At 36.5% G+C, this 26240-nt stretch overlaps 1 protein-coding gene and 1 non-coding gene across 3 annotated transcripts; both read left to right on the top strand.

Moving 5' to 3' along the window:
- Positions 1-761: 761 nt before the first annotated feature.
- Positions 762-25659, top strand: CRLS1 (cardiolipin synthase 1). Of its 2 annotated transcripts, none has more exons than XM_039863749.1 (7): positions 762-924; positions 3963-4100; positions 9099-9228; positions 21147-21232; positions 22083-22151; positions 23700-23791; positions 25253-25659. In XM_039863749.1, exons 2-7 carry the CDS (start codon positions 3990-3992, stop codon positions 25338-25340), a joined length of 576 nt encoding a protein of 191 aa, XP_039719683.1. In that variant the 5' UTR covers positions 762-924; positions 3963-3989; the 3' UTR covers positions 25341-25659. The 2 variants fall into 2 exon arrangements, with proteins under 2 accessions (XP_039719683.1, XP_039719682.1); XM_039863748.1 differs by lacking the exon at positions 762-924 and adding an exon at positions 1034-1347.
- LOC120604239 (5S ribosomal RNA) lies at positions 4419-4537 on the top strand. Its single transcript, XR_005653274.1, has one exon. It is a non-coding gene; the product is annotated as a 5S ribosomal RNA (ribosomal RNA).
- Positions 25660-26240: the final 581 nt, after the last annotated feature.

Raw genomic sequence — 26240 nt, 5'->3', positions numbered from 1 at the left:
AAACCTTACAGGTAAGGTTTTCAGAGCTTCTCCCATGTCTATTTCTTAAAATTAACCAGTCTAAAATATCCCAAAGAGGTACATTTGGTGGTGGCAAACTCTGCTCTCCTTTAGCAGCAAGAACCATTCAAATTCAATTTGATACGGAACCAAGAAAACAGTTCTGCAATATTGCAATATTAGTGATATCGCAATAACTGTGATGTATAATTACTATATGAATATTTAATGTATAGTATTAACCAGTTAATTAACAATAAACTATTATTTTGGGTATTTCTCTAATAAGTTTCTTAACCCCTCTAAGCCTAGATTTCTTTATCCGTAAAAAGGGTAAAAGTAATAATAGAACCTTAGAGTTGCTGAGAGGATTAAATGGGGGTAATGCACTATATATAGGCTGGCTATCCTTTTCAGGTAAACAGTAATTTCTATTATTGACATTTTCTAGAACCCATATTTTTGGCATACGCAAAGCTCAGAAGAGGAAAAAGAGCAGGGAGTCAGCACTACTACTTCTCGCGGACTCCGTTACTAATAAACTTCCTTTGCCAATGTCCCGAAAGCGCCGCGAACACCTCGGCGTCGGGGGGAGGGAGAACCTTGGCGTCGTGGGGCGTGCTTTTGCAGGTCAAGGGTTTGGGAGAGTTTCGTTGCGTAGCCTGAAGTCACCTGACGTCACCCCGCCCTGGTCGTTCCTAACTTTCTAAACACCTCGGTCCGGACTGTGGCGGTGAGACGCAAGCAATGTTTACAAGTCGCTACCCAAAGCTAAAGGGATGAACTACAAGCGCCTCCCGCTGCCGCCGGGGGCGCAGGGGAGCCCAGCAGCGACGGTGTCGCAAAAGCGTCGCGAAGACGTCCGTCCGCCCTTGGCGGCTCCAGACCACCTGTATAAGAGAACGTGCTGGGGTTTGAAAACAAGTATGGAGGTTGGGGAGGTCCTAGGAGGATTTGGGTATTCGAGAGAAAAGCGGCTCTTTAGTGCCCCAGGCTGCTGAGCTCTCAGTGCCTGTTTTTGTGCGGCGCGGCCGCAGGGCCATGCTGGCCTCGCGTGTAGCGCGCGGCTCGTGGGGAGCCTTGCGCGGCGCCGCATGGGCTCTGAGGGCGCGGCGGGGCAAGGAGAGCGCCCTAGGGCCCCTGCTGTCGCCCGCACCTTGGTGCCTGGGGTTCCTGGCAGAGCGCTGGTGGCTGCGCCCCGCCGCGCTCGGCCTGCAGCTGCCTGGGGCATTCTCGCGGGGTCGCTGCTCAGGCGCGGGGAAGGCGACCCCCGGGCCCACTGCCGGAGGCGGTGCGGCCGCCGAGGCCCGGGGCGGCCGGTGGGGCCCGGCGAGCGCGGCCAGCCTGGTACGTACGGAAGAGGAGGGGCGACCCAGGGTTGGGTGCCGGCTCTGCGGGGCTCAGTCCTGGATAAGGATCTTTGGCAGGTCCGGGTGCTTCCTTCTCAGAACTTTTAAAACATTACCTGAAGCGAAGTTACGAGAAGGTTATTCGGTTAGGATGAATTTAAGGGGTACCAACCGGGTCCACCTTCAGTCTCGGTGGTCAGGTTAAAATCCTCTTCTGTCCGCACCAGTTGGTGGACTGGCCCCTGGATATTGCATTGGTAAAAATAACCTTCACTTGTTTTATTGTTAAAAGCCTATTTTTAATTTTATGAGGGGACTCCCTAAATTTAGGGCAAGTTTGGGAATCATCAGAAAGTTATACAGGCCTTTTGTTTGCTTGTGCAGGTTCGATTCGCTATTATTTGACATTTGGCAACCTTACATATAAGGTGAAGGATAAATAATTTATGTCGTAATTAAAAGATCCTTTAACCTCTAATTACAGGAAAAGATTAAAACTCTCTTTTTGAGATAATGGAGGGAAATACTTGTCCACTTACCTGTTAAAATACTACCCAAGTAGAAGACACCAGAGCATAAATGTGGGAGAGCTTTTGATGTCATGTTAGCAAGACTCATGCAATTATTACATCTTCAATTGTTAGGTCTTCAGTGGGCCCTTGTACTGCTTTCATCTGTTGTACAGCATGGCTTGAGGTGGCCACATCCTGGCAGGGGTCTCAGCTCCACTAATAGCTAAAGCATGTTAGGGTTGGAATGCTGGATGCTTTGAGGTTGCCATATGCTGGCTGAAGTCCTTCCCACAATGGCAGTAGTTGGTCGAGTATGCCACAGGTTATCTGGTTGGGTAATCTGAGATTAGCTCTCTTAATTTTAATTTAGAAACTTTCAAATTGAAATGGTTAGAAATTAATGAGTTACTTTATTTAACTGAAATAGTTTATGTGGAGTTTAAAAGAACCCCTTTCACTGTCTGAACAACATTCTATCTGGTTTATTAATTCAAACGAAATGATTTGGCTTTTTGCAACTTTGTGTTTAATTTTGCCCCATGGATATCTCTGAGATTAATTTTGGGCCTCTTCTTCTGACCCTTTGCTTTGTTAGTTTTCTCAGTCGAACTATCTTTTTCACTCTGTGAGTTGCTGTAATATTGAATCGGTATTTGACTTATTCTTCACCACAGTGTAGTCAGCAGAGTGACCTTTTCTTCGGATTCTGAAACACTGTCACCTTTGAACTTGAATTTGGAATATGTTCCAAGAATGTTTCTATTTAATTATGGTGTGTAATGTGGTCTCCTTTTAATAAAAGGTCCCTGAGTAGAGGTTTGTGTTGCCGCTTGTTTGGTGATTGTTTCCTGGAGAATTTGAAGTTTTTCTGTGGCTTTCGATGACAGTATTCTGCCACCTGACCCCAGTAACCCCATTATTCCTTCAAACTGAGGTGAACATTTCTTGCGGGGTTCTGTTTAAAAACACAAACTAAGTATCTTTGGTGAACTCTTTCTTCTTACAGGATTATTCATGGAATTTTAAAAGAAGTCTTTCGAAGTAGAAACTCACTTTTTTAGAAAATCAAGATTAAGATTCAGGCAAATTGGTTACCATTTAAGAAAGGTCATCTAGGGTTAGTTTTGTGCAGAGATAGTCTCATGGGGTAGAATTGGCAGTCTCAAGTCAGTGGAGAAAAAAATCCAGGCTTAGGAAAATACATTTTCTTATTATTTCTGTACCCCATTGTGCTGGGTGTCTTAGCTTCCTTAAGCTGAGGCTTTTTAAAGTTGAAATACCCTTTCATGAAACAGATTATGTTTGGCAAGGAAGGAATGTTCTTCAGAGGAGCTGCCAAGAAGTCCTTTTGTTAGTGTCAACTTCAAACAGCTTGGCTCCAGATGAAGTTTCAAGGAATCGTAAAGCTCTCTCAGGGGAGGTGTGAAAGCTCTTGGTTTCTTGTTGGGGATCTTACTATTTCTATGGCTATTTTGAATATATTACTGAATTTCTCTTTATTTCTTAAGGATCTCAATCCTTATTTCTAGTTCCATTTTCTTCCCGCAGTTCTCCAATTTAGTAGTGAGGTTATGGAATTGAATGTTTTTTTTTTCTTGTCGTTCGTATTTCCATACACTGTAGAGTAGTAGTCTTTTGATGGGAATCTGTAGGGGAGTGAGGGAGGTTACTTACAATAAGTATTTTTAAGCCAAAATGCCCAAGGTTTATTGTTGTTGTTGTTGTTTTCCTGACATTTTCTAGACTGTCTACTTGATCAGTGTTTTAAGTTTTGAATTCTAATGGTGGAGTCATATATCAAAGGCTTGACTTATGTGGTAGAGAATATGTTTGTTCTTTTTCTCTCTAGGAAGAGAATCTACTGTATATATAGTAGACACTTTAGTTTACGGTTGGGTACATGACAGATCATTTGTATCCTTTGCAGTTTTAGAGCACATCTGTAAAAAACAGAATGGATATAAAAACTCAAAGTACTAAATTTAAAGTTTATACAGCTTCTAACTCTTAAGTTGATAAAGTGAATTCTTCCAATGTATATAGTTATTTAAAGTATGAATTTATAGCATTTAATTTAAATTTTGTTGCATTTGTGTTTCAGTATGAAAACCCATGGACAATCCCAAATATGTTGTCAATGACGAGAATTGGCTTGGCCCCAGTTTTGGGCTATTTGATTATCGAAGAAGATTTTAATATTGCACTAGGAGTTTTTGCTTTAGCTGGACTAACTGATTTGGTAAGTTGTACAGGCATTCCCTCTGTTTTGTTCCCCTTCCAAATCCCAGGACCTCTACTACACTGAAATAGCACGGCCTTAGTTCGCTTTTCTTTGTAAGGAAATCCTCAAGATGAATTTCACCTGATACTTTGCATAGGGACTTGTCTTTAGCATGTATGTGGGACTCTGTTATTCTTTATGTCATTTAAGGAAGGTAGTAGAGATTGTAGGGAGGCATGAGAGGGAGCTTTTTACTCTTGATTTTTAACTTTTTCATAAAAGAAAAACTCTTAGAAATTCCCGAAGAGCCAGGTATTTGCGTTAGAGATAGACATAGTCTACGGCCATGCCACCTTGAACAAGCCCAATCCCATCTGATCTCGGAAGCTAAGAAGGGTCGGGCCTGGTTAGTACTTGGATGGGAGACCACCTAGGAAGACCAGGTGCTGTAGGCATACAAAATAAAAAAATAAGGGATTGTAAGCTTACAAGGTCCTTGCAATCTGTGAGGTGACCCAAGAGTTGCCTCACCTAAAAAAAAAAAAATCTAGAAATAAAGGAGCTGTGAGACTATTTTTCTATTTATTGTGATAGAAATACTCTGATCTTCAGCAACAGTTTGTTTTACTGGTGGAGAGGGAAACATTGGGCCAGTTTTTGTGATCAGGGAGATTGTAGAGGTCAGAGCTCTGTTTAGGTTTATGCTGGTGGGAGGACATAGGCACTGCACAGATTTGGTCCTTGATTTCTCCCTACCCTGGTTCACACCCTGTGACCACCCAGCATTAGGCATCCTTCTTTCTTCTACTCCCTCAGCAGATGAACAAAGGCAAGAAAAGCTCCTTGATACCACTGTTGGGGGTTGTTATTTGGGGGTGTTATTTGGCCTATCTCAAATTAGAACTTAGAAGATAATTTTATAACAGAAGGTTGCATTATGCGTAAAAAGGTGTTCATGGACTGACCAGCCATCATGATATATAACATTATTTGTATTTATTACCTACCTTGTTTCATAAGGGATTTGAAATGGATTATAAAACGACATGTCCTACAAAAACACAGCTGAGAGAAATAGGGAAAAGATAGAGGAAAAATTTTAAATCAGGGCAAAGTTAGCATGTAGAAATAGGTACAATATATTCTTGTGCAAGGCTAGTTTAGATCCATGTGAGTGTCCAGACAGGCAGTAATGATTTGGTGCCTCTTCAAACTGATTTATATGTGAAAAGCCTTGCTCAATATTTAGTGAGAAAAAAGAGAAACTCATTTTCTATTAATAAAAGTTGTATAGCATCTTTCTTTGTAACATCAGCTGTTCCCTTTGAAGTTCATAGAAACAAAATTCCACCTGCCCATTGACTGGTGAGCAGTATGGAATTAGCTGAAGGTTTTGCAGGTAAACAAAGGGAGGGCATTTGCTTTGTTATATGGCATTTCCAAATATGCATCAAATATAGTCTCTCAAAATGGCTGCTACCTGTGTTTTTCCAGAGTTACCTCATATTTGTCACAATTTCTCCCCATTCTCATAATCTCTTTTTCCCTGCTTTTATCTCTGAAGCCTGAAGACCTCTGCTGATTATTAATGTATTCTCCATTTCTGTCCAAGGACATTATACTGATAATGGATTTTTTTTTCCGTAACAGACAAGATCTTTTTCTCTTACTGGATTCATTCTTTTTTTGTTTGTTTGTTTGTAGTTTTTTTTTAGCTGCCACATAAGATTGCAATAGTCACTGAATGAGAGAACCCTCATTTACATTTTCTAATTATGTAAGACAATGTATGGAAACCCGAGTTAGCTGGTACCATATTTCACACTTATTTCACGGAGGTTTCAGTGCCTCTAGAATGGCTGCTAGGCAGATGGCTGGACTCATGGAGGGTTTAAGCAGGGGAATGACAAGGTTTGATTTATGTTGTATATGGGAAATAAGTGGATTATAGGAAGGCAAGAGTGGAAGCAGAGAGCCTGGTTGGGAGCCTTACAGAAATCTATGGGAGTGGTGGTGGGAGTTTGGAGTGGGAGAGAAGTGAATGGGTTCGAGGTATGTTTTGAAGCTAGAGTTGATAATGTTGATGGATTGGATATGTGAGGTGAGGAAAAAAAAGGAGTTAAATATGACTGGTGGGCTGTTACTGTTTTTTTTCTTTTCACCAAGCAGGTACATGTAGGTTAACATTTTCCGTGATTAGCAACGCTTAGGGTAGGGCAGAGTTTGTGGAAAAATACCAAGAACTGTTATGCCTGTCCCCATAGAGGTATAAATTGAGTAGTTAAATATAGTAGTTTGGAGTTGGAAGAAGTCATGATTAGAGATAGATTTGAGAGTTATCAGCATATAGATGGTCAAGTCTGGTGAAGTTATCAAGGCCAGTGGTCCCCAACCTTTTTGGCACCAGGGACCGGTGCTCCTGTGTGAATCTAATGCCTGATGATTTGAGGTGGAGCTGAGGCGGTGATGCTAGCACTGGGGAGTGGCTGCAAATACGGATGAAGCTTTGCTGGCTCACCTGCTGCTCACCTCCCGTGGTGTGGCCCAGTTTCTAGCAGGCCAAAGACTGGTCTGTGGCCCGGGGGTTGGAGACCCCTGATCTAGGCTGCGATGAAAGAGGAGAAGGGATCAGAAAAATGAACAGTAAGTAGAGCAGTAGGGAAGGAACCAGTAAAGGACACTAAGATAGGAATAGCTGGTGAGAAAGGAAGAAAATTAGACAAGGAGGTGTCCCAGAAGTTAAGTGAAGAAAGTGCTTTAATTTGTGTTGATGTCAAGCTGAAAATGTAGAATTCTTTGGTGACTTTTATGAGTACCATCTCTAGAGGGTGGGAATCAGAGTGCGTTAGTGAGCAAATGTGAGGTGGTAATGGCAATAGACATTGCTTTGAGGAAGTTTTGCTTTATGGAGCATAGAGAAATAGGGTCAAGGAAAGGTAGTTTTAAAGATACACATACTGGGGAAAATTATGTTGTTAATTAACTAGTTAATTAAATGGGTAGAAAGGGAGAGATTGATGTTGCAAGGGAGGTGGGGAAAGATGGTGGCAAATCGTAAGAAGAGAGGGCCTGGGATCAGGGAAGGCAGAGAGAATGAATGGATGCCGGTAATTGGTGGATTAGAAATGGGAATATGAGGGATTGCTGACAACCTGTTTTTATTTTTCAAGGAAATTATAGACAGTAATGAGTTAGAGTAGAGGCTTTGGGAGGGATAGAATCAGTTTGGGGTAAGAGCAGACAGTGTGAAAAGAGTAGATAAACACAGTAAGCAGGTGTAGGGTTGCCAAGCAGTATTGAGTGCCCACAGGAGATTTGTGGTCATGAATGTGAAGTGCGATCAGTCAACCTATTTATATGTCTTCCTTGATCAGTGTTCAACTGCTTGGGTTCGGGCTTGGCTGGAGTATATGGATAGTTGTGCTTAAGCAGGCTTAAGGCAGAGTGGAATAGGGGTAATAATAGTTATTTGCAGAGCAGTGATGATGACTTTGGAATCTCATGTAAGTAGAGGAACAGTGAGGATGAGAGTGATGATGGTGAAAAAATGGGAAGTTAAGTTCCCTGAGATCAGAAACAGCTGAAAGCTGAATCTTCCAAGGCCCTGATTCCTAGTTCTAGGCACTGTCTGTTAGCATTACATCTAATCTACTTAGGAAGAAAATAGATTGTTTCATTTGTGGTAGAAATAGCTAGTAACTGCTTTTTTGGAGGGTTTACTAAGTGTCAAGTACTGCACAAGTATTAATCACATCATATGCTGAAGACATCCAACACCTTTGAGGTAGATAATACTGTCTCTGTTTCACAGATGAGGAAAACTGAGGCTTAGAGAGGCCAAATAACTTGCCCAAGGTCACACAGTAAGGTGGAGAACCAGGACACAAACCAGTTATGTTCTGCCGCAAAGAGCGAGTTCTTAACCATTGTCCTGAGCTACTGCTGTTTTCCTCTAACTCAGATCTGGAGATATGGAGGACTTATTTATCCTATGAAATGTACCATGTTAAATTACGTCTAAGTTAATTTGATATTTTCCCTTGGAAATAGGACTATAAAATTCCAAAATTTCTTGAAGCTTAAAGTTAAAAAAAATGAGTAAAAGCCAGGTAGGGACTTGGAAAACTAAAGACTATCTGCCTTGTTTAATGAGGATAGGCAGTACTTGGTTTCAGTCCATTTTGTGGCCCCAGGGTAGGCCTGGAGATCTGGGTTTTTTGTTTTTTGGTTTTTTTTTGTGGTAAGACTTTGAATATTTAAATTTGGCAACTAATTTATATTTTTAAAAGCACTGAGCGGGTCATACAAAACTAGCCCTACAGGCCCCATTTGGCCCATTGGCAATCAGATATGACCTCTGGTTTAAAATATTTGTTTCCAAGAATAGTGAATAAGTAATTTTTGTACCAAAAATTTAAAGTAGGCCAGGTATAGAGGATTGAGTTTTTTCTTCAAATACAGGTCATGCGAATATTGCCAGTCATGGAATTAACAGTAGTACTAAACAAAAAAAAAAAGAAAGAAAGAAAATAATAATAGTTAAAACTTGGGGATTTGGATCACATCACAGAAAACTAGGTAGGAGTTAAAGAGTCTCACAGGTAAATGGTAGTTCTTGCAAGTAAAAGCAGCTGTTTGGGCTGCAGTGAAAATTCAGCCCAAGGCTCAAGAGAGGGGCTCCTTGTCCACTCTTAATCAGTTATGTTTTCTGTGAGTTTTATTGGGGTTTTTACATCTGTGTCTGGGTTCATCCCACAAAGGGGCATTATGAAAACCAGAAATATAAGAAGGCTTCGGAAAAGAAAAGTACTATAGAAAAGTGAAATTATTTTCAGACCAGTTGGGAATTTAAAAGCTAACCATATACCAGTGAAAGAGTGAAAAGGTTTGGGGGTAAGAAACTGAAGATTTTATTTACATATTTTGAAAGTATAGCTGTTATTCTGGTATCTCTTCAAGATATCTACTCTGTACTTATTATGAAATTTATTTTTTAAAAAAAACTTCTATTTTCAGTTGGATGGATTTATTGCTCGAAACTGGGCCAATCAAAAATCAGCTTTGGGAAGTGCTCTTGATCCACTTGCTGATAAAATACTTATCAGTATCTTATATGTTAGCTTGACCTATGCAGATCTTATTCCAGGTAAGAACGCCGTCATGCGTACTTTTTAATAGCACAGAGAAGAATGGTAGTAATAGCTAGTAACTGCTATGGACAAATAATTTTGTTTCAAAAATATATTTTTCAACTTTAAACTGTTTCCCTAATTGTGAACTATTGAACTGTTTGGCATGTCAAGCTTTAGAGTTTATATCCTTGTTATACTAGTAGAATCTGATGTTTTCTTAGTAAGATTGTTTATAGTTAAAATTGAGTAAATATTTCTCAGTGCCAATTCATATTAGTCTAGAATGTTTTGAAACTGTTATATTTTCTTAGTGCCTAGGTTTTTGAAAACAATTTAAAGTTTTCCTAAGTACAATTTAATCATAATAATTGAGAGCTCTGAAACCTTGAAGATTTCTAAAATTTCACATTATTATTACTTAGACACTATTATGCAGTTTCAAATCATGCATGTAGTATGTACATTATATGAATACTCTTTCTAACAGAATTTTATGATCTTGCTTTGTATTTTGCATGTGTTTTCCTGGTTGTTCATTTTCTACTTTAGCTGTATTTCTTAGTTTTTCACCCTCCTTCAGATTAAACTCTTTATTTCCAAGATTTAAAAATAGAATATGAGAACAAAAAACTGCCACATGGCCTTTCAATAGCAAGTTATATTGGCATTTGATAGAAAGAAGTGTAGGGATGTTTCAGTCTAGTATAGTTTCTTCAATCTAGACATTCTGTTTCTCTTCTATCTTTAGGCTTTTAAATTTCCATACTAAATTAACAATTGAATTGGACTTATGTTTATATTTATGTGCTTCTTTGAAAGTCAGAGTTGTGTGTATATGATTGGGGGTGTGGAAGGGGCAGGGGTAGTCTCATTCTAATTGCTATAAATAATTTGTAGGAGAAACGGGAGCATTCTGTTGACATTCAAAATTCAAATGATTTTGTGTACTTTTGTGCCTCCTATTTTTCAGAGTTACTTTCTTTTTTTTTGTATTGTTTTACAAAGGTTAGCCAGGTATTTCCCTATTAAACAAGCATTGTTTCCAGGTTTTGGCATTATGGATAATGTTGCTGTGAGCTTTACCTAAATAATGAGTGTAGGTTGTTTTCCAAGCTGAAACTTCCCTTCACTATCATTCTGGAGATTTCCATTCTCTCTTTTCCATGTTGAGTCTATTTTTCCAGGCTTCCATGGCTTCTTTGCTAAGGTCCTGCTTTTGGTGGATGGAGTGCAACCACTGTTTCCTGTGCAAGGTTGCAGCATGGCGGCCAAATTTTTAGAGCTCAAAAATATCTTTATTCTAAAGACATCTGAAATGTTTGTTACTCTGCTCTCCATACTTGATTGAAGTTCAAACTGGGCATAATTTTCAATTGTAGATTCTTTTCACTGAGAATTTTGAAGACCCTGTTCTGTAGACTTAAAGATTCCATATTGTTGTTGGGAAGTCTCATGCCATTCTGATAACCTTTTCCTTTATGTGTGATTATGTTTTGTATTGGAAGGCTTTTAACATTCTTTTTTACATTTTCCTAGTTGATGTTTTAAAAAAATTCTCTTAAAAATTAATTTTTGAACTGCTTCTATGGTTAATCCTAGTGCTTTTTATTGAAAAGTGTGTACTCTCTCCAGACTCTCTTCAATATCCATATATACATGGGTTCATTTCTGGGTTGTCTCTGTTTTCCCCCATTGATTGGTCTATCTTTGCACCAGTACCATCCTTTATTATTACTTTGCTTAAAAGTCATGATATCTGGTAGAGCGAGTCGTTTCACCTTTGATATTCTTACCCCTTTCCATTTGTATGTAAATTTTAGAATCAGCTTTTCAAGTTCTCTGGAAAATTTGTTGGTATTTAATTGGAATTGCATTTAATTTATTAGATCTATGTGGAAGAATTGATATATTTACAATATTGAATCTTCCATTCCACAAATATGAGGTATCTGTTCTATTTAGGTCTTTTAAAAATGTCAAAATGTTTGAGAGGTAATATTCTTGGATTTATTCCTAGGTACTTACTTGATAGTTCTTAATGCTTTTATAAATGGTAGCTTTTTAAATATTTCATATTGTAATAACTGCTAATTGATAGATGAAAATCACTTCTAATGTTGATTTTTGTGTCTGGTAAAACTTTTGAACTCTTATTCTAATGATGTAAATGTAAAAGTCTCTTGAATTTTTTGTATCCTCAGTTATATATTGTCTATAATCAATGACAGTGTATGTCTTCTTTTCCAATCCTTTTACCTTTTCTTTTACTTGCCTTACTATGCTGCATGGTACAGAGTCGAACAGGAGTGTGGTGTCTGTGTCTTATTCCCAATCTCAAAAGGAATGCTTTCAGCATTTCACTATTATATGACATTTCCTGTAGAGTTTTGTAGATACCCTGATTTTTCAGGTTAAGAAAGTTCACTTCTATTGGGAGTTAGAGTTATTATAACAGGATATTGATTTTTATCAAATTCTTTTTTCCTTTGTGTATTATAGTCATATTTTTTTCCCTTTAGGCTTTTAATGTGTGGTGAATTACATTCTTGATTTTCAAATGTTAGACCAACCTGAAATTCTTGGTTCAAATCTAACTTGGTCAGGATATATTTAAATATTGCCGGATTTGGTTTGCTCATATTTTATTGAAGATTTCCTATTTAGATCCACAAGATTGTCCTGGAGTTCTTTTCTCTGAACACCCTTGTTAGGTTTTAGTATCCAGTTTATACTAATCTCATAAAATGAGTTAGAGAATCTACCTTTTTTTGTCTGTTGTGAGACGTTTGTGTGAGATTACAATTATTCTTTCTTTCAGTGTTTGGTAGAACTTTTTTGTTTGTTGAAGCTATCGAGGCCTGGAATTTTCTTTGGGAAAGAATTTTGAAATAGGTGATTCAGTTTTTAAAAAAATCATTACAGGATGATTCCGGTTTTCTGGTTCATGTTCTGTCTGTTTTGTAAGTTGTGATGTTTTTCTAGAAACTTATCCATTTCAGCTACATTTTAAAAAACTTACCATTAACCATCAATAGTATCCACATTAATTTTTTATGTTTATAGATGTAGTAGTGTGTCCCCACTTTTAACCTGATTATTAGTTATTTGTCCCTTATGTTTTTTTCCTGAATTGTCTTGCCAGAGGTTTGTCAGTTTTACCAACCTTTTCAAAGAACTAACTGGGCTTTATCATGGTTCTCTGAGGTGTTTACTACTTCGTTAAGTCTTGCTCTTTTATTTCTTTCTCCTCTTTCTTTGGGTTTCCTACGCTGTTCTTTTTCTAAATTCTTTAGATGGTTTTGTCTAGTAGAAATATAATGGTAGCCATATATGTAATTTGAAGTTTTCTAATAGCTGTGTTGAAAATAAAAAGAAACGGGTAAAATAATTTTAATAACATTTTATTTAACCAAGGAGATAAAAAATACTGTCAGTTCAATTGTATTCAATAAAAAAATAGCGAGTTTTTTTGATGCTATGTCTTTAAAAGCCAGTGTATAGTTTCCATTTAACAGCACCTCTAAATTCAGACCTATCACATTTCGAGTGGTTATCTTCACATGGGCAAATGCTGTTGTATAGAATAGCACAGCTGTAGGAGTATATTTAACTCATTGCTTTTCAGTTTATCTTTTCTAAAGTTTGCATTTAAGGCTGTATATTTTTCCCCAAATACCCCTTTTACTGCATCTCTTATGTTGATAATAGCATTTTTTGTCATTATTGAGTTCAAAATATTCTGTTTTCATTATGACTTTTTCTTTGACCTGTGTGGCAATAAAAGTGGATTCTTAATTTGTAGGATTTCCTAGGTATCTTTTTTGTTACTGATTTCAAGCAAAACTACCTTGTAATCAGAGAACCAGGCTCTGATTTTAGGCCTTCAATCTAAGTATACAGTCAGATTTTATAAACATTTAAAGCATGCTTCAAATGAATGTTTATTCTATAAATTAGGTATGATGTTATGTATGTCCATTTGGTCAAGTTTTTAATTCTGATGTTTAAATGTTTCTTCACTGACTTTTTTTTTTTTTGGTCTCCCTGTTCTGTCAGTTACTGAGAGAGTAGGTTAATGTTTCCTACTGTATGTTTAGTTTTCATTTTTCTTTGTACTGTTTTTTGTTTTGTGTCTTTCGAAGTCATACTATTAAGTGTATATAAATTAAAATTGTTATGCCTCCTTGGTGAATTGAATGTTTTTTTTTTACTTGGAGTGACCATCTATATCTGTAGTAATGAGTTTTGCTTTAAAGTCTCTTTTGTGAAATATTAGTACATATAGTTACGCTAACTTACTTTTGGTCATTGTTTGCATGATGATAAATCTTTTACTTTCAACTTTTCCATATCTTTATGTGTTAGCTATCTCTTATAAATAACACATACAGAGATAGGTTTTCTTTATTTTTTCCCAGTATAAAAATATTTTATTTTTCAATCAGAACATTTAATCCATTAACATTTACTATGAGTACTAATATTTGTGTAGCAATCTTCCATTTTATTTTGTGTGTTTTATTTGGCCCATATGTTCTGCCCTACTTTTATTTATATTTTTTATCATTACATTTGTCTTCCCTGTACCAGTTTGAAAGTTTTACACTCTTGTTTTCATTTTGCTATTCTCAGAATTATAACATTCATCCTTATATTGTCAAAGTTTAGCAAACTCTTTGCTCATTATGGGCACTGGAAGGGCCTTAGAATACTTCAACTCCCTTTCTTTCTCAACTTAGGTTATTGTTGTCATACTTTAATTTATGTATTTCTTAAACCCTCATGATATTGTTTATAAAATCAGTGTTCATTAAGGTTTATCTTTATATTTACTTTTTTTTGGAGTTTATTTTGTTTGATGTATTTCACACCTTCCATGTGGAATCATTTTTCTTTTGCATAAAGTATATCTCCAGAAATTCTTTTAATGCAGATCTACTACAAGTGGTACATTCTTGTCTTTGTTTCTCTGTAAATATTTTTATTTTGCCTTTTTTTCTTTTTTTTTGTGTGAGAACATTTACATTCTATCCCTTAAGCAAATTTCGGTCATATAATAGAATGTTATTAACTGTAGTCACTGATAACAAATAAAGATTTGAGGCTTTAAAACAAATTAAAAATTTATTTGTGGTCTTAAAGGATTCAGATTTAAAAAATGTAGATTAAGTTAGCAATCCAAACTGCACTCTAGAGAGACTAAAAACAGGCAAGATTTATTAAGACGAAAACCACAAAGTGTATCTTTTATTCAAATGAAGGATCCAGCTTAAGTTAACAAGGATTGGTTAATTCCAATTTGTGAATGAGAGAGGCAGAAACTACAAGGAAAGTACAATTTATATGTGTCCCTGTAGCAATTGTTATTCCAGGATGTTTATGACTTGATCTTGAGCTGAGTTCAGCAACATGTTTAGCAATTAACTAGCAAGTAGCTCAGAGAACTAAGGTACAAGATGTGCAAGCAGCTCCGACAACTAAGGTACAAGATGTGTATAGGTCGCACTTCCCTAATAGCCTCCTGACCCTATTTTAAGTGATTCTCAGCAATGTTTATTATTCCATTTGTTTTTCTCATTACCATCATCATGTTGTACATTAAATCCTCAGACCTTATTCATCTTAAAACTGAAAGGTTATACCCTTTTCCACCCTCTTCCTGTTTCTCCCACACTCGTCTCTGGCAGCCACATTTTTACTGTTTCTATGAGTTCAACTTTTTAATTAGATTTCACTTAGGACACCATGTAGTATTTGCCTTTCTCTGTCTGATTTTGCCTCTATTCCTGAAGGATATTTTTGCCAAGTATGCAGTCCTGGGTTGGTAGTTATTTTCTTTGAGCACATTGAACATGTTATTGCATTATCTTTTTATGTCCATTGTTGGTAACAAGAAAACTGGTAGTCCGTGTCTTTTTTGAATGAATTTTTTTTACTTTGACTGCTTTTAAGATTTCTCCTTTGTCTTTGGTTTTCCACAATAATATTTCTGAGTGTGAATTTTTTTTTATTTATCCTGCTTGGGATTTGTTGGACTTTTTAATCTGTGGATTGATGTTATTAATCAGTTCTGGAAAATTTCTAGCCACAATCTTCAGATAATGCTGTGCCAGTTTTTTCCTCCTCTTTTCAGACTGCAGTGTACCTATGTTAGACTTTCTCCAGTGTCTTTTAAGTGTCTTAGCCTCTTTTCTGGATGTTACCTCGTTTTATCTTTCCGGGCTCCATTCTGGCCTCTTACCAATGTACCCGCTCATTCAGTTCACTAATTCTCTGTTCAGCTGTGCCCAATTTATTCTTCTGTTTTTCAGTTATAGAATTTCTATTTTATTCTTCAGACTTACAAAATCATCTTTTGTAGTTTTGAATTCCTAACTGAAAATTTTGTTTTTATATCCTTTTGAACATAGTAAGTTTAGTTGTTTTATAGTCTCTTACAATTCTAAAATCTATCCTTTGAGGATCTCTTTCATTTGTCTACTTTATTGAGTTTATGGTAGCTTGTGCCTTTGGTTATTTTTGACTGTTTAGACATTGAATTAATGTTCAAGAAATAATTTGGAGGAATATTTTGATGTCTAGGATGATGGCCTTACTCGCCAGAGAAGGTTTTTTTGTTCAGTTTTGCTAGGTGCTAAGAGGCTGAGACCACCTAGGCTGTCAGATGATGAGGCATTCTATGAGGCCTAATTTACTTAGTATTATCTCCTCTCCCAATCTTGTGGGAATAGTCCTTCAGATCCTAGCTCACAGTTAGGAGTGGTTTATCAGAGCCCAAGGTTGAAGGCTCTGGGCTTTGATTACTATCTCTTAGACTCCATGAGGCTACCACAGATTACACTCTTGTGTCTTTCTTCTGTGTGTTGGGATAATGGCTTTGAGTGTCGAGGCTTATTTTTCTGAGTTTTTAGCCTGATACCTTCTTAGCATCATGTAAGCCTTTTGCTTTCAAAACAATTCTTTTAATGTTCTTCTTAAGTTATCTTATCAGAAGGATTGTTCCGAATCATCTAGTCAGATATTAATGGAAGCCGAACCCCAGGATATTTTTATTATTATTGTGGTTTTCTGAAATTATGCAATGGTATATGCTCTAAATCCTACTCGAGTTTGGTGTGAGTCTTTCGTTTTGCTGAGTACTTAGTAGGCCCCTTCAGTCTGAAAACTCATGATCCAGTTCTGGAAATTGTATTATATTATGTCTTTAGTAGCTTTCTGTCCTGTTTTCTCCTTCTTTCTGGAGTTCTTTTTTATTCAGTTTATTGGGGTAACATTGGTTAATACAATTATATAACTTTCAGGTGTACATTATCATTTGACATCTGTATATTCTATTGTGTGTTTACCACCCAAAGTCCAGTTTCCTTCAGCTACCATATATTTGATCTCTTTTAGCCACTTCACCCTCTCCCTAACCCACTATATTTGACCCCCTTTACCCTGTCTACCTCCCTGCTCTTCCCCTACCCCTTCCCTTCTGGTAACCACTAGTCTGTAGTCCATGTCCATGAGTCTCTGTTTGTTTGTCCTGTTCATTTGTTGCTTTTAGGTTTATATCCCTTATATAAGTAATAACTTGTGATTTTCAACTTTTTCTGTCTGAGTTATTTTGCTTAGCATGATTATCTCAAGGTTCATCCATGTTGTCACAAATGGCAGTATTTCATCTCTTCTTATGGCTGATGGAATTCTTAATCATAATCAAGCTTCATGGATTGATTCTCTTCTTTCCTATTTTATATATTTTTAACTCTGTCTTTTTTCTCTTTCTGGGAGATTTCCTCAGCTTTGTTATTCCTTCTGTTGAAATTTTTATTGCTATCATTTTTAATTTCCAAAAGCTCTTGTTGTGTTTTTTTTTTTTAAGTTTTTTATTTTATTTTTTTAATTAAGTTTATTGGGGTAACATTGGTCAATACAATTATATAATTTTCAGGTGTATATTATCATTTGACACCTGTATTTTCTATTATGTGTTTACCACTCAAAGTCCAGTTTCCTTCAGCTACCATATATTTGATCCCCTTTACCCACTTCACCCTTCCCCTACGCCCCTATATTTGACCCCCTTTACCCTGTCCGCCTCCCCACTCCTCTTCCACCCCACTAGGAACCACTAGTCTATAGTCCATGTCCATGAGTCTCTGTTTGATTGTCCTGCTCATTTGTTGCTTTTAGGTTTATATCTCACATATAAGTGATATCATGTGATTTTCAACTTTTTCTGTCTGGCTTATTTCACTTAGCTTAATTATCTCGAGTTCTATCCATGTTGTCACAAATGGCAATATTTCATAAAAGAGTCTTCTTTAAATTTCATAGATGAGTGTTATCCTTCAGGATATCTTCTACCTACCTATCTGTCCTACCTGGTTATACAGTTATGTAACGCATAATAATGTTTCAGTCAATGATGGACCACATGTATAACATGTGGTCCCATAAGATTGTAATGGAGCTGAAAAATTTTTATCGCCTAGTGATGTCAAAACCATCATAATGTCATAGGGAACACATTACTCATGCGTTTGTGATGATGATGCTGTAAACATATCTGTTATGCTGCCATTCATATAAAAATGTAGCATTTACAATTAATGTATAGTACATAATACTTGATAAACAACTATATTACTGATTTATGTATTTACTATTCTATACTTTCTATTGTTGTTGTAGAGTATACCCTTTCTACTTATTAAAAACAAAAATTTGCTGGAAAATATTATACTGTGTTACACTGGCCACAGCCTCATACATTTTGTGTTTACCATGTCTCTTGCGCTTCCTGCTAGGGTGAACAGGCGGGAACCAGGCATGGCTCAGAATTCTCAGTACTTTTAGGTCTAGTCTATAAGTAAGAGCTCTTTTTGCCACCAATGTTTTGGGAGCAAGCTATGAGAGGAACTTTGGAGGAGGGAGAGGTGTCTCAGTGTTCAGTATGTTGACCTTAACTTAATCCCACCAGCACTGTCTCCACCGCCATATCTGTTGCCTCTTTTGCCATCTCTGTGCTTCTCCTGAGCATCCCTTTGTGAAGGACTTAGGTTTCAGCTCTTCCCACTCTGTTAAGGTAGTTACTACTAGAAAACGTAGTCAAAACTTTGAAATTTGTCTCCTCTATCTATTCTCTTTGTCTTTTGACTTTATATCCTTTCATTCCTTTACTGTCATTTTATATGGGTTTTGAAGAGAAAGATGTATATATGTAGTCTTGTATCTTCTTATATTTATACTGCTTTTGGGTTAAAGTTGTATCCACTTTGATTTGAACAGCCTTGCTTCTTCAAGAGTAAGACATTTACTTTTTTCCTCAGCTAGATAGTAAATAATTCTGTTTTTCTTGCTTTTTCTCTGGAAGGGGAAAGAAGGATGGAAACAAACCCTTTGCTTTGTTACGTTTATAATAGTATCGGATGTGAGTCCAAGTTAATTTCTACTTGCTTATGTGCATTTGTCTTGCCACATTTACCAAGTAGTGGTTCCTTTCCATGTCATTATGTTGTTTACAGTTTATTATACAGCAAATTCTTATTGTTAGTTTAAATCAATTTCTAGAATAATCTGTTAACTTTATTATTTTCAATGCAATAGCCTATGATATTGATGACCACATTTAATTTGTAAAGGTGACTTGATTTTATTATTTCCCTTTAACACTAATAAAATTTGACCATGATGCACCTCCTTGTGGTAGACATGAACTATATTTCATACCAAGTTAGCAAGTAGGAAGGAAAATCTTGGAGTAATCTCTTACAGATTTTATACCCCTCTGCCTGCATTAACATGCTATCATACTCCGATAGGCAAAATGAAAGCTACTTTAGTCTTGGAAGCAAAGGGAAGGGAAGGCTGGGAGAGATAGCAGGAGCTCTTAGTACATTCAAAAGCCTGGAAACTGGATAAAATTGCCCAAAGAAGCAAAGTAAGAGCCTGAATATATATTGTCTGTTGGAAGAGGCCTTAGAGACCACCTGGTTCCTCAGGGTCCCAGCCTGTCTGTGCATCTAATCCCCCAGGGAGGTTTCATCTGTGCTTTTATAAAGCTCTCTCAAGGTGATTCTCTGAAGGACATCAGTTTGGGGAACCCTTGATCTTATTAACAACCTTTCTACCACCAGACTGTTACAGATGGTAAACTGAGTCCAGAAATGCTAATTCCTAGTCACACTGATGTGTTGGAGCCTAATGCAGTACCCTGAGCATGGGCTCTAAATTCCATAGACCCAGGTTCTATTCCTAGCTGTGCTACTTACTAACTAGTGACCTTGGCCAAGTTATATCATCTGCCTGAGGCTTGTTTTCCGTATTTGTAAAATAGAGATAATGATGGGGCCTATTTTTTGAAGTCAGTATGTAGCTTAAATGACTTTATATGTATGAAATGCTTAAAACAGTGTCAGATGCTCAGTAACTCATGGTAATTTTGGCAGTTAATAGAACTAGAATCCAAGTCTTTGCATTGAATTGTCTCATTTCCTCTCACGCAGAAACTTCTTGTTTAGAATTAAGTCATATTCTCTTTCCCTGGTGGTGATGAAATACATTAGCAGGTGTTTATTTTCTTCTAAAGTTATGGTTTGGAGATTTACTGTATGTAATTTGCATGAGTTTGCTGCATTTTGAAATCTGATTGTTAGATTTTGCCAGCTAGTGATTGCTATAGAAAAGTTTTTTTTTATAGGCACAGAAATGCTTCTAAAAATCATGGCTAGCTGTTTTGTTATTTGGCTCATATATTTGTATCTTCTGTGTGTACCAAATACCATGACTTGAGTGGATAAGCATTTTCTCTTTGGAATAGTCTTGTCACCCAGGACTAGGCCAAGAATCAACACGTACATCATGGCTGTGATCAGAGATTTAAATTTTAAATGTGTAATTAGTGAGATTTTTCTCAAGTTACACAATCAGAATGTCAAAACTGGAGAGGACCATAAGTATAGCCTCAAAAGTAATTCACAAAAGAGCTGTTTGAAAGTATTATGGAAGGGATGTGCATGATCCTTTTATTTTAGTAATTGAAACATTTTGAACTGAGTTTTAGTCCTAGGATTGTTTCCCCTTTATTTAAAAAAATTTTTTTTTCTTATAAAAATAATACATGTTTCATGGTTAAAACTTCTGTAGTGCAGAAGGATGTAAAAGTGAAACAAGTCCTCTGCCTTCCCATTCTCATTCAACAAAGGAATAAGTAAGTAAGGTTCCTTAGGTCTCCATCTGAAATATCCTCTGCTGGCTCAGAGGTCATGTTGTAGAGTCGAAGGAATAATGAGAAAACCGTTGACAAGTTGAATTCATGTTTAGTTAAGAATTCATTGAATGAATGGTGCAGGAGAAAAAATAGCAATTACTTGGGTAGGAACTGGCCAGACAAGAATGAAAATATTTTGTTTCTCCCCAAGTGGTATATGCAGCAAATTGTGCTGTTCACAAAATAGTCTAGAATGCAGAAGCAATCAAAGGTCCTGAAATGCCAGAATGGTTGAGTCCTGACATCCTTTCCAACCTCTTTACCATCTCATTTCATGTAATTACAGTGAGCATAGTGATCTTTCTTCCAAACTCACAAAGCTGAGAAATAAAGGAGATAGTGGGACTGAGTAGAGCTGATACTGATAATTGCAGCTTAAAAACATATGAAAGAAGAAGAAAAAAAAAGGCCTAGAAGATCAACATTCTGAATGACATACATAGATTTTAAAAGCCATAGTCTGTTCTTCACTTTATTTTGAGGGAAGGTTAAAGAATATAAAAATCAGTGGTTCACTGTAAGGACCATAAACCATCAATAGGTGTTTATTATTAAAATTTTTACTTATGAGAAATACCAGTTTATGGTAAGGCTGAATGAGGGGCTTCATTGTATGTGTAATGTCTTAGTAATTTTTAAAATCCCAATCAAAATTATTTTATATTTGACTTTCAGTTCCACTTACTTATATGATAATTTCAAGAGATATAATGTTGATTGCTGCTGTTTTTTATGTCAGATATCGAACTCTTCCAACACCGGTGAGTTACAGAAAAATATTCTGTTACTATTCATTATAACTTATGGTAAAAAAACAAAAAGCACTCTTGTATACTGAGTTTGGCTTTATGGGAATAATTTATGGCGATTATTTTTTGATCCATTTACAAAGAATTTTTAAAAACACATTAACTATCATCTCACTATGGTTGTTGTTCAGTGAACACATAAATAATCAGTTTTTAAAAAGTACATTTTTGTTTTTAGTCAAAATCTTTTCAGTTGAGAGCACATAAAACCCAGACCAGCTAGCCCTATCCCCAGCAACAAACTCTGTTAGGAGTTTTTGTATAACCAGGCCTCCTGTGCTATTAATTTAACCTCTACTGTGGATTATCTAGAACTGGAAAACCACAGTTGTATGATCATAGAATGGGTTGTTTGCATATATGTTCATTGGTTCTACAAATGTCTGAGCACGTAAACATAGCATAATAACCTCATCTTTTGGTTCTCAGGCCACTAAAAATAGCAGTAATATATTTTTGTTTTTTACTTTATAAAAAAAAATGTGATAAGGAGGATTTATTGAGTTTATTTTGTAAAAAGATTTAGTCAGGCAAACTTTATGATGGTTACAGTGTTAGAATTTTATTGGAATTGAGAAATCTATAAGTTTTAAAAAATCCATTTTCAGTAACCCATGTATAATTTATAAAGAATGTAGATACTGCTCAGTTAGGATAATAAAAGAAAGTGCAGATAAAGGGCTTATTTAACATAGATTCAGGCATGTGTAAGCACTCAGTTACTGTTACCTACATGTAATAAAATGTTTGTTTTAAACTTGAATGATAAATAATAAACCTTCTCTCTTTTCTCCTCTGCCAGCGAACACTTTCTAAGTATTTCAATCCTTGCTATGCCACTGCTAGGTTAAAACCAACTTTCATCAGCAAGGTAAGAGACACCCAATGTCCTTTTAAGTTGTTCCCTTGTAAATTTTTATTGCAATGAGTATAAATCTTATTCTAGAACAGCCAAAAATGAGACAGGTTTAAGTGCATTGACTATAGAGGATAGAGATTGGGGTCATTACCCAATTTTTTTGTCCGCCAAGCTTTTTGACTCTTTAGTATATGCATGTGTTTTGTATTGTTGGTCTGAGAATTTAAGTCTTTGAATGAAGTAATAGGGCCACTGTTTAGGGAAGGTGGAAAGAGAAGAAAAGTAATTGCATTTTGATTGAGATACAATACAGATTATGAAAGTATCTTTCTGGTTTCACTGAACCCCTCCCTGTGATGAAAACATCATATAATAAATAAGATCTTTTGACTTTTCAAGATCTATTGTTACATGCAAAGGGGTAGGAGAAAGTTTAATTCACTAGTAAATAATTGTTATTCTTAGTTGTCCATCCAGTTTTCTGAGTCCTCTGTAGAACAATAACTATATCCAGTCTTCGTACACAGGACATTATTAATGCCTCTCTAGGCACATTTGTTTTTCAAGTGGCCTGATAAGTTTGCTCTAATCATTCTTCTGCACTATCCCCTGTGGCAGAGGTTTCACGGTTAGGGATGCCGATCATCTCTGGCACAGAGTAGTGAGATTACTTTTATACCACAGACTTCTTGGCATGGACTTTAACCTACATATCTGGGATTTTTTTTTTTTATTCACATGACATGCCCGTATCAAGCACAGCAATTTGAGTGTAGTGCTACATAGAAAGTGGCTTAAAGAGGTACAGGGACAAATGCCTCAGATCCTTGGTCTTGCAAGGAGTTCTCCAGACAATTTTTATTATTTATTTTTTAAACTAATTGGAATCCTGTTAATTTTGCTGCAGAATGAGTGATAGAACATAGGTGCTTCTCTAGCATATCACCCACTGATTCATACTTCACACGCTCCCCCCAACACTTCTTTCTTTGAGTAGTGAGAGTCCCCAGTGTCTGGTTGTCTTCTTCCTTTTATCCTCACTGCTGTCTTTTAGGGTAGGGAAACCTACTCCTTTCCTCCAGAGAACTTCTCTCATGGAGATGAATGTATTTCAATTTTCTGACCTCATAGGTTTGACAGGTAAGCAAGTGAAAGGAACATGGAATGAAGTGCCTGGAAATCTGGGTTCTAGATTTGGATCTTTAACCTGCTCTGATTGCAGGCAAGTGAAAAAGTGGCTTAATTATTTGCGTATCCACAGGGCTGTTTTAATGAGCAACAGGCAGAGAACTTTGCAACATTATCAAATTGCTATGGAAATTCAAGATAGTGGTTATTTTCTGACAGTTGTTCTCCTCGTCACTGTAAAAAGCAGCTGTGCAGACAGATGGGCCAGTTAGTGAAGTTCACCCTTTCATGTGAATGCCAGCTTCTGTGGCAGGGATGTTATAACATCAAGCATGCTGAGGGTATGTTGTGTTACACCGTGATGGGCTATGCCTTTGTCTCATGAGCTGGAAACAGGATCTGGCCGGCACTGTTCATTTATGACTCTTTTAGGTAAACACGGCAGTCCAGTTAATCTTGGTGGCAGCTTCTTTGGCAGCTCCGGTTTTCAATTATGCTGACAGCATTTACCTTCAGATACTATGGTAAGCTAAATGTAGAATTACCCTGTGAGAATGTCAACTAAATGGCTAATTTTGGCAGTCCTAGAATTACTTTGCTTTTATAGTGTTTATTGAGCACCAACTGGGTAAAGCTCTGGAGTATATTTTAGGATTGATATCATTCTTAAGAAGCTTATTATCAAATATAGGATGTAGAAATTATAGAAGCTTTCATGCAAGTTAAAAGAGATGAGAAGTACAGATAATGTATTGGAGTTCAGAGGAAGGAAAGAGTTGTAGTTTAGAAGAAGAAGGAAAGCTTTAGGGAAGAAGTGGAATTTTGAGCCATGAGGAGGTCTAGGTGAACTTTTTACAGGGAGAGACTGAGAAGAGGCCATTCAGGGGCAGGACACCCTGAGCAAAGTCAGAGGGTAGCAGAGTCCAAGGGAAAGTGCATCCAGCCTAGTCAAAGGGGCAGAGTGAGGGAGAAGCTTGGAGAAAGGAGTTTGAATTTCATCTTATTGTGCTTAATTATAGCCTTGAAAACATGTCAAATTCAAACTTTTTCTTGAATGAACTACATAATACAACCTCTCTGATTTTCATTTTCTGCTTCTTTTAAAGTGATGTAAAAATTTAAGACATTTACAAAGCAATCTGAGTATAGAAACTTTCTAGGTTTCTTACCATATTCTCCAGTATTTTAACAGTTATATTCCCTGCATATTTTGATAGTAATTTTTTTAGCAACTGGCCTTGTCCAAGTTTTTCCAGAGCATCCAACTTAGTTTTCAGAAATAGCAACTTTTCCTACTTGTACGTTTCATTGGCTTATGAATATTAGGTTTAGAATATTAAACTGGCATGAACAGCTTTAGGATCAAATGAAAATTGAATCTTGATGGCCCTACACCTCACCTGGTAGAAGCAGAAGTGCATGGTGCACTAAAAAGTTAGCCCGTTAGCTGCAAACATTCAGCAAGCCGTGAGCATCACTGATGTGATTTCAAGCAAATCTGGTTATGCTAGTAATTCACCTAAAGAAAAATCAAAGAAAGCTGAAATTTATTTTAAATGGCTTAGGTATTCAGGAAATAGAGTCTAATACTCTAAGCAGCATGGAGCAGTAGAAAGAGCACATGGCTGTAGAGTTGAAGCCAAACCAAGCCCAAACGTAGTTCTGTGGCCCTGAACATGCTCTCTGGGGCTCCGTTTCCTCCTCTAGAAGGTGAGGTGGTTGTGAAGATAAAATGAAAGACACCTAGAGTAACATCTGGGTAAAAATGACAATTACTAATATTTTTCAGGGTCATTAACTAGATTAATGATTTGACATTACTGATTCAAATGAAGTCTTAAAAGCAGTGTATTTAAATTCTTGTAAAAAAATTGTACCACATAGCCTTTTTTTATTTTTTAAACTCTTTCAAATGTATTCTCTATCATTCTCACAGTTACCGATTTTTAGACTTGACAACTAAATTTTCTTTCCTTTCATTAAAGGTGTTGCACAGGTTTCACCACAGCTGCATCAGCTTACAGTTACTATCATTATGGTCGGAAAACTGTTCAGGTGATAAAAGGCAGATGAAGGTCACCCATCATCCTTAGCAAGGAAGCAATACACATCATCGGCAGCGGGGCCCATGGAAATCTATAGGAGTTTCCCTAGTTTGGTGTTCAGCTTGAAAAAGGACTTGTCAGAACAAACCATGTCATCACAATTTAAGTAATGTGCATTGAAAATAAGTTTGATCATGGGCATATGTGAAATTTCCAATGTATTTTTAAATACAAATAAAACTATCATTTAGAATTTTTTTATCTTGGGTTTCTTGATTAACTCTAAGGAACCAGTTATTCCAATTATTGTCAGTCACTTTTTAATATTTAAAAAAAAAAAAAAAAAATAGACCAGAGCATGGAAGCTGGAAAATTGCCACTTTTCTTCAGTAGAATTTAGATTGCTCACAAAGCACTAGGGAATTTCCTAGATTTAAACATATATCTTCCACAACTCAGCTACACAGTTTTATGTTTAATTTGATCGGTGTACACATTAACAGTTCATATGGTTAATATTTAATCATTTAGGATAATGACAGTAAAGGTGGCTTAGTTGTGGATGAAATAAACTTGTAAAGAGATTATAAATGCTGTAAGTTTTGAAAATATTAAGATCAAAATAGAAGATATTGAAGTTCATGTTGAATAATCTTCCATCCTCTCAGGTGCCTAATAGTTTATGTATCAGGATAACAACAGAGGTAGTTGGACTATGAAAACATATCCATGAGCCTACACCCTCCAGGAGGCAATGAATTATGCCTTCCCACTGTATTTCTGAAACATAGCAGTGTTTGTATGATATTGGAACATGTACTCATATGTTATTGTAAATAATATGAAACTGTATATTTTTCAAAAGTTTTTTAAACTTTGGGGAATATTATTTTGTTAAGATGTTAAAGGAATAAAAAAGCTGGGAAAA

Source organism: Pteropus medius, unplaced genomic scaffold (assembly GCF_902729225.1).
Source record: "Pteropus medius unplaced genomic scaffold, Ma_sr-lr_union100, whole genome shotgun sequence".
NCBI lineage: Eukaryota > Metazoa > Chordata > Mammalia > Chiroptera > Pteropodidae > Pteropus > Pteropus medius.
This window is presented reverse-complemented; position numbering and strand designations above follow the sequence as displayed.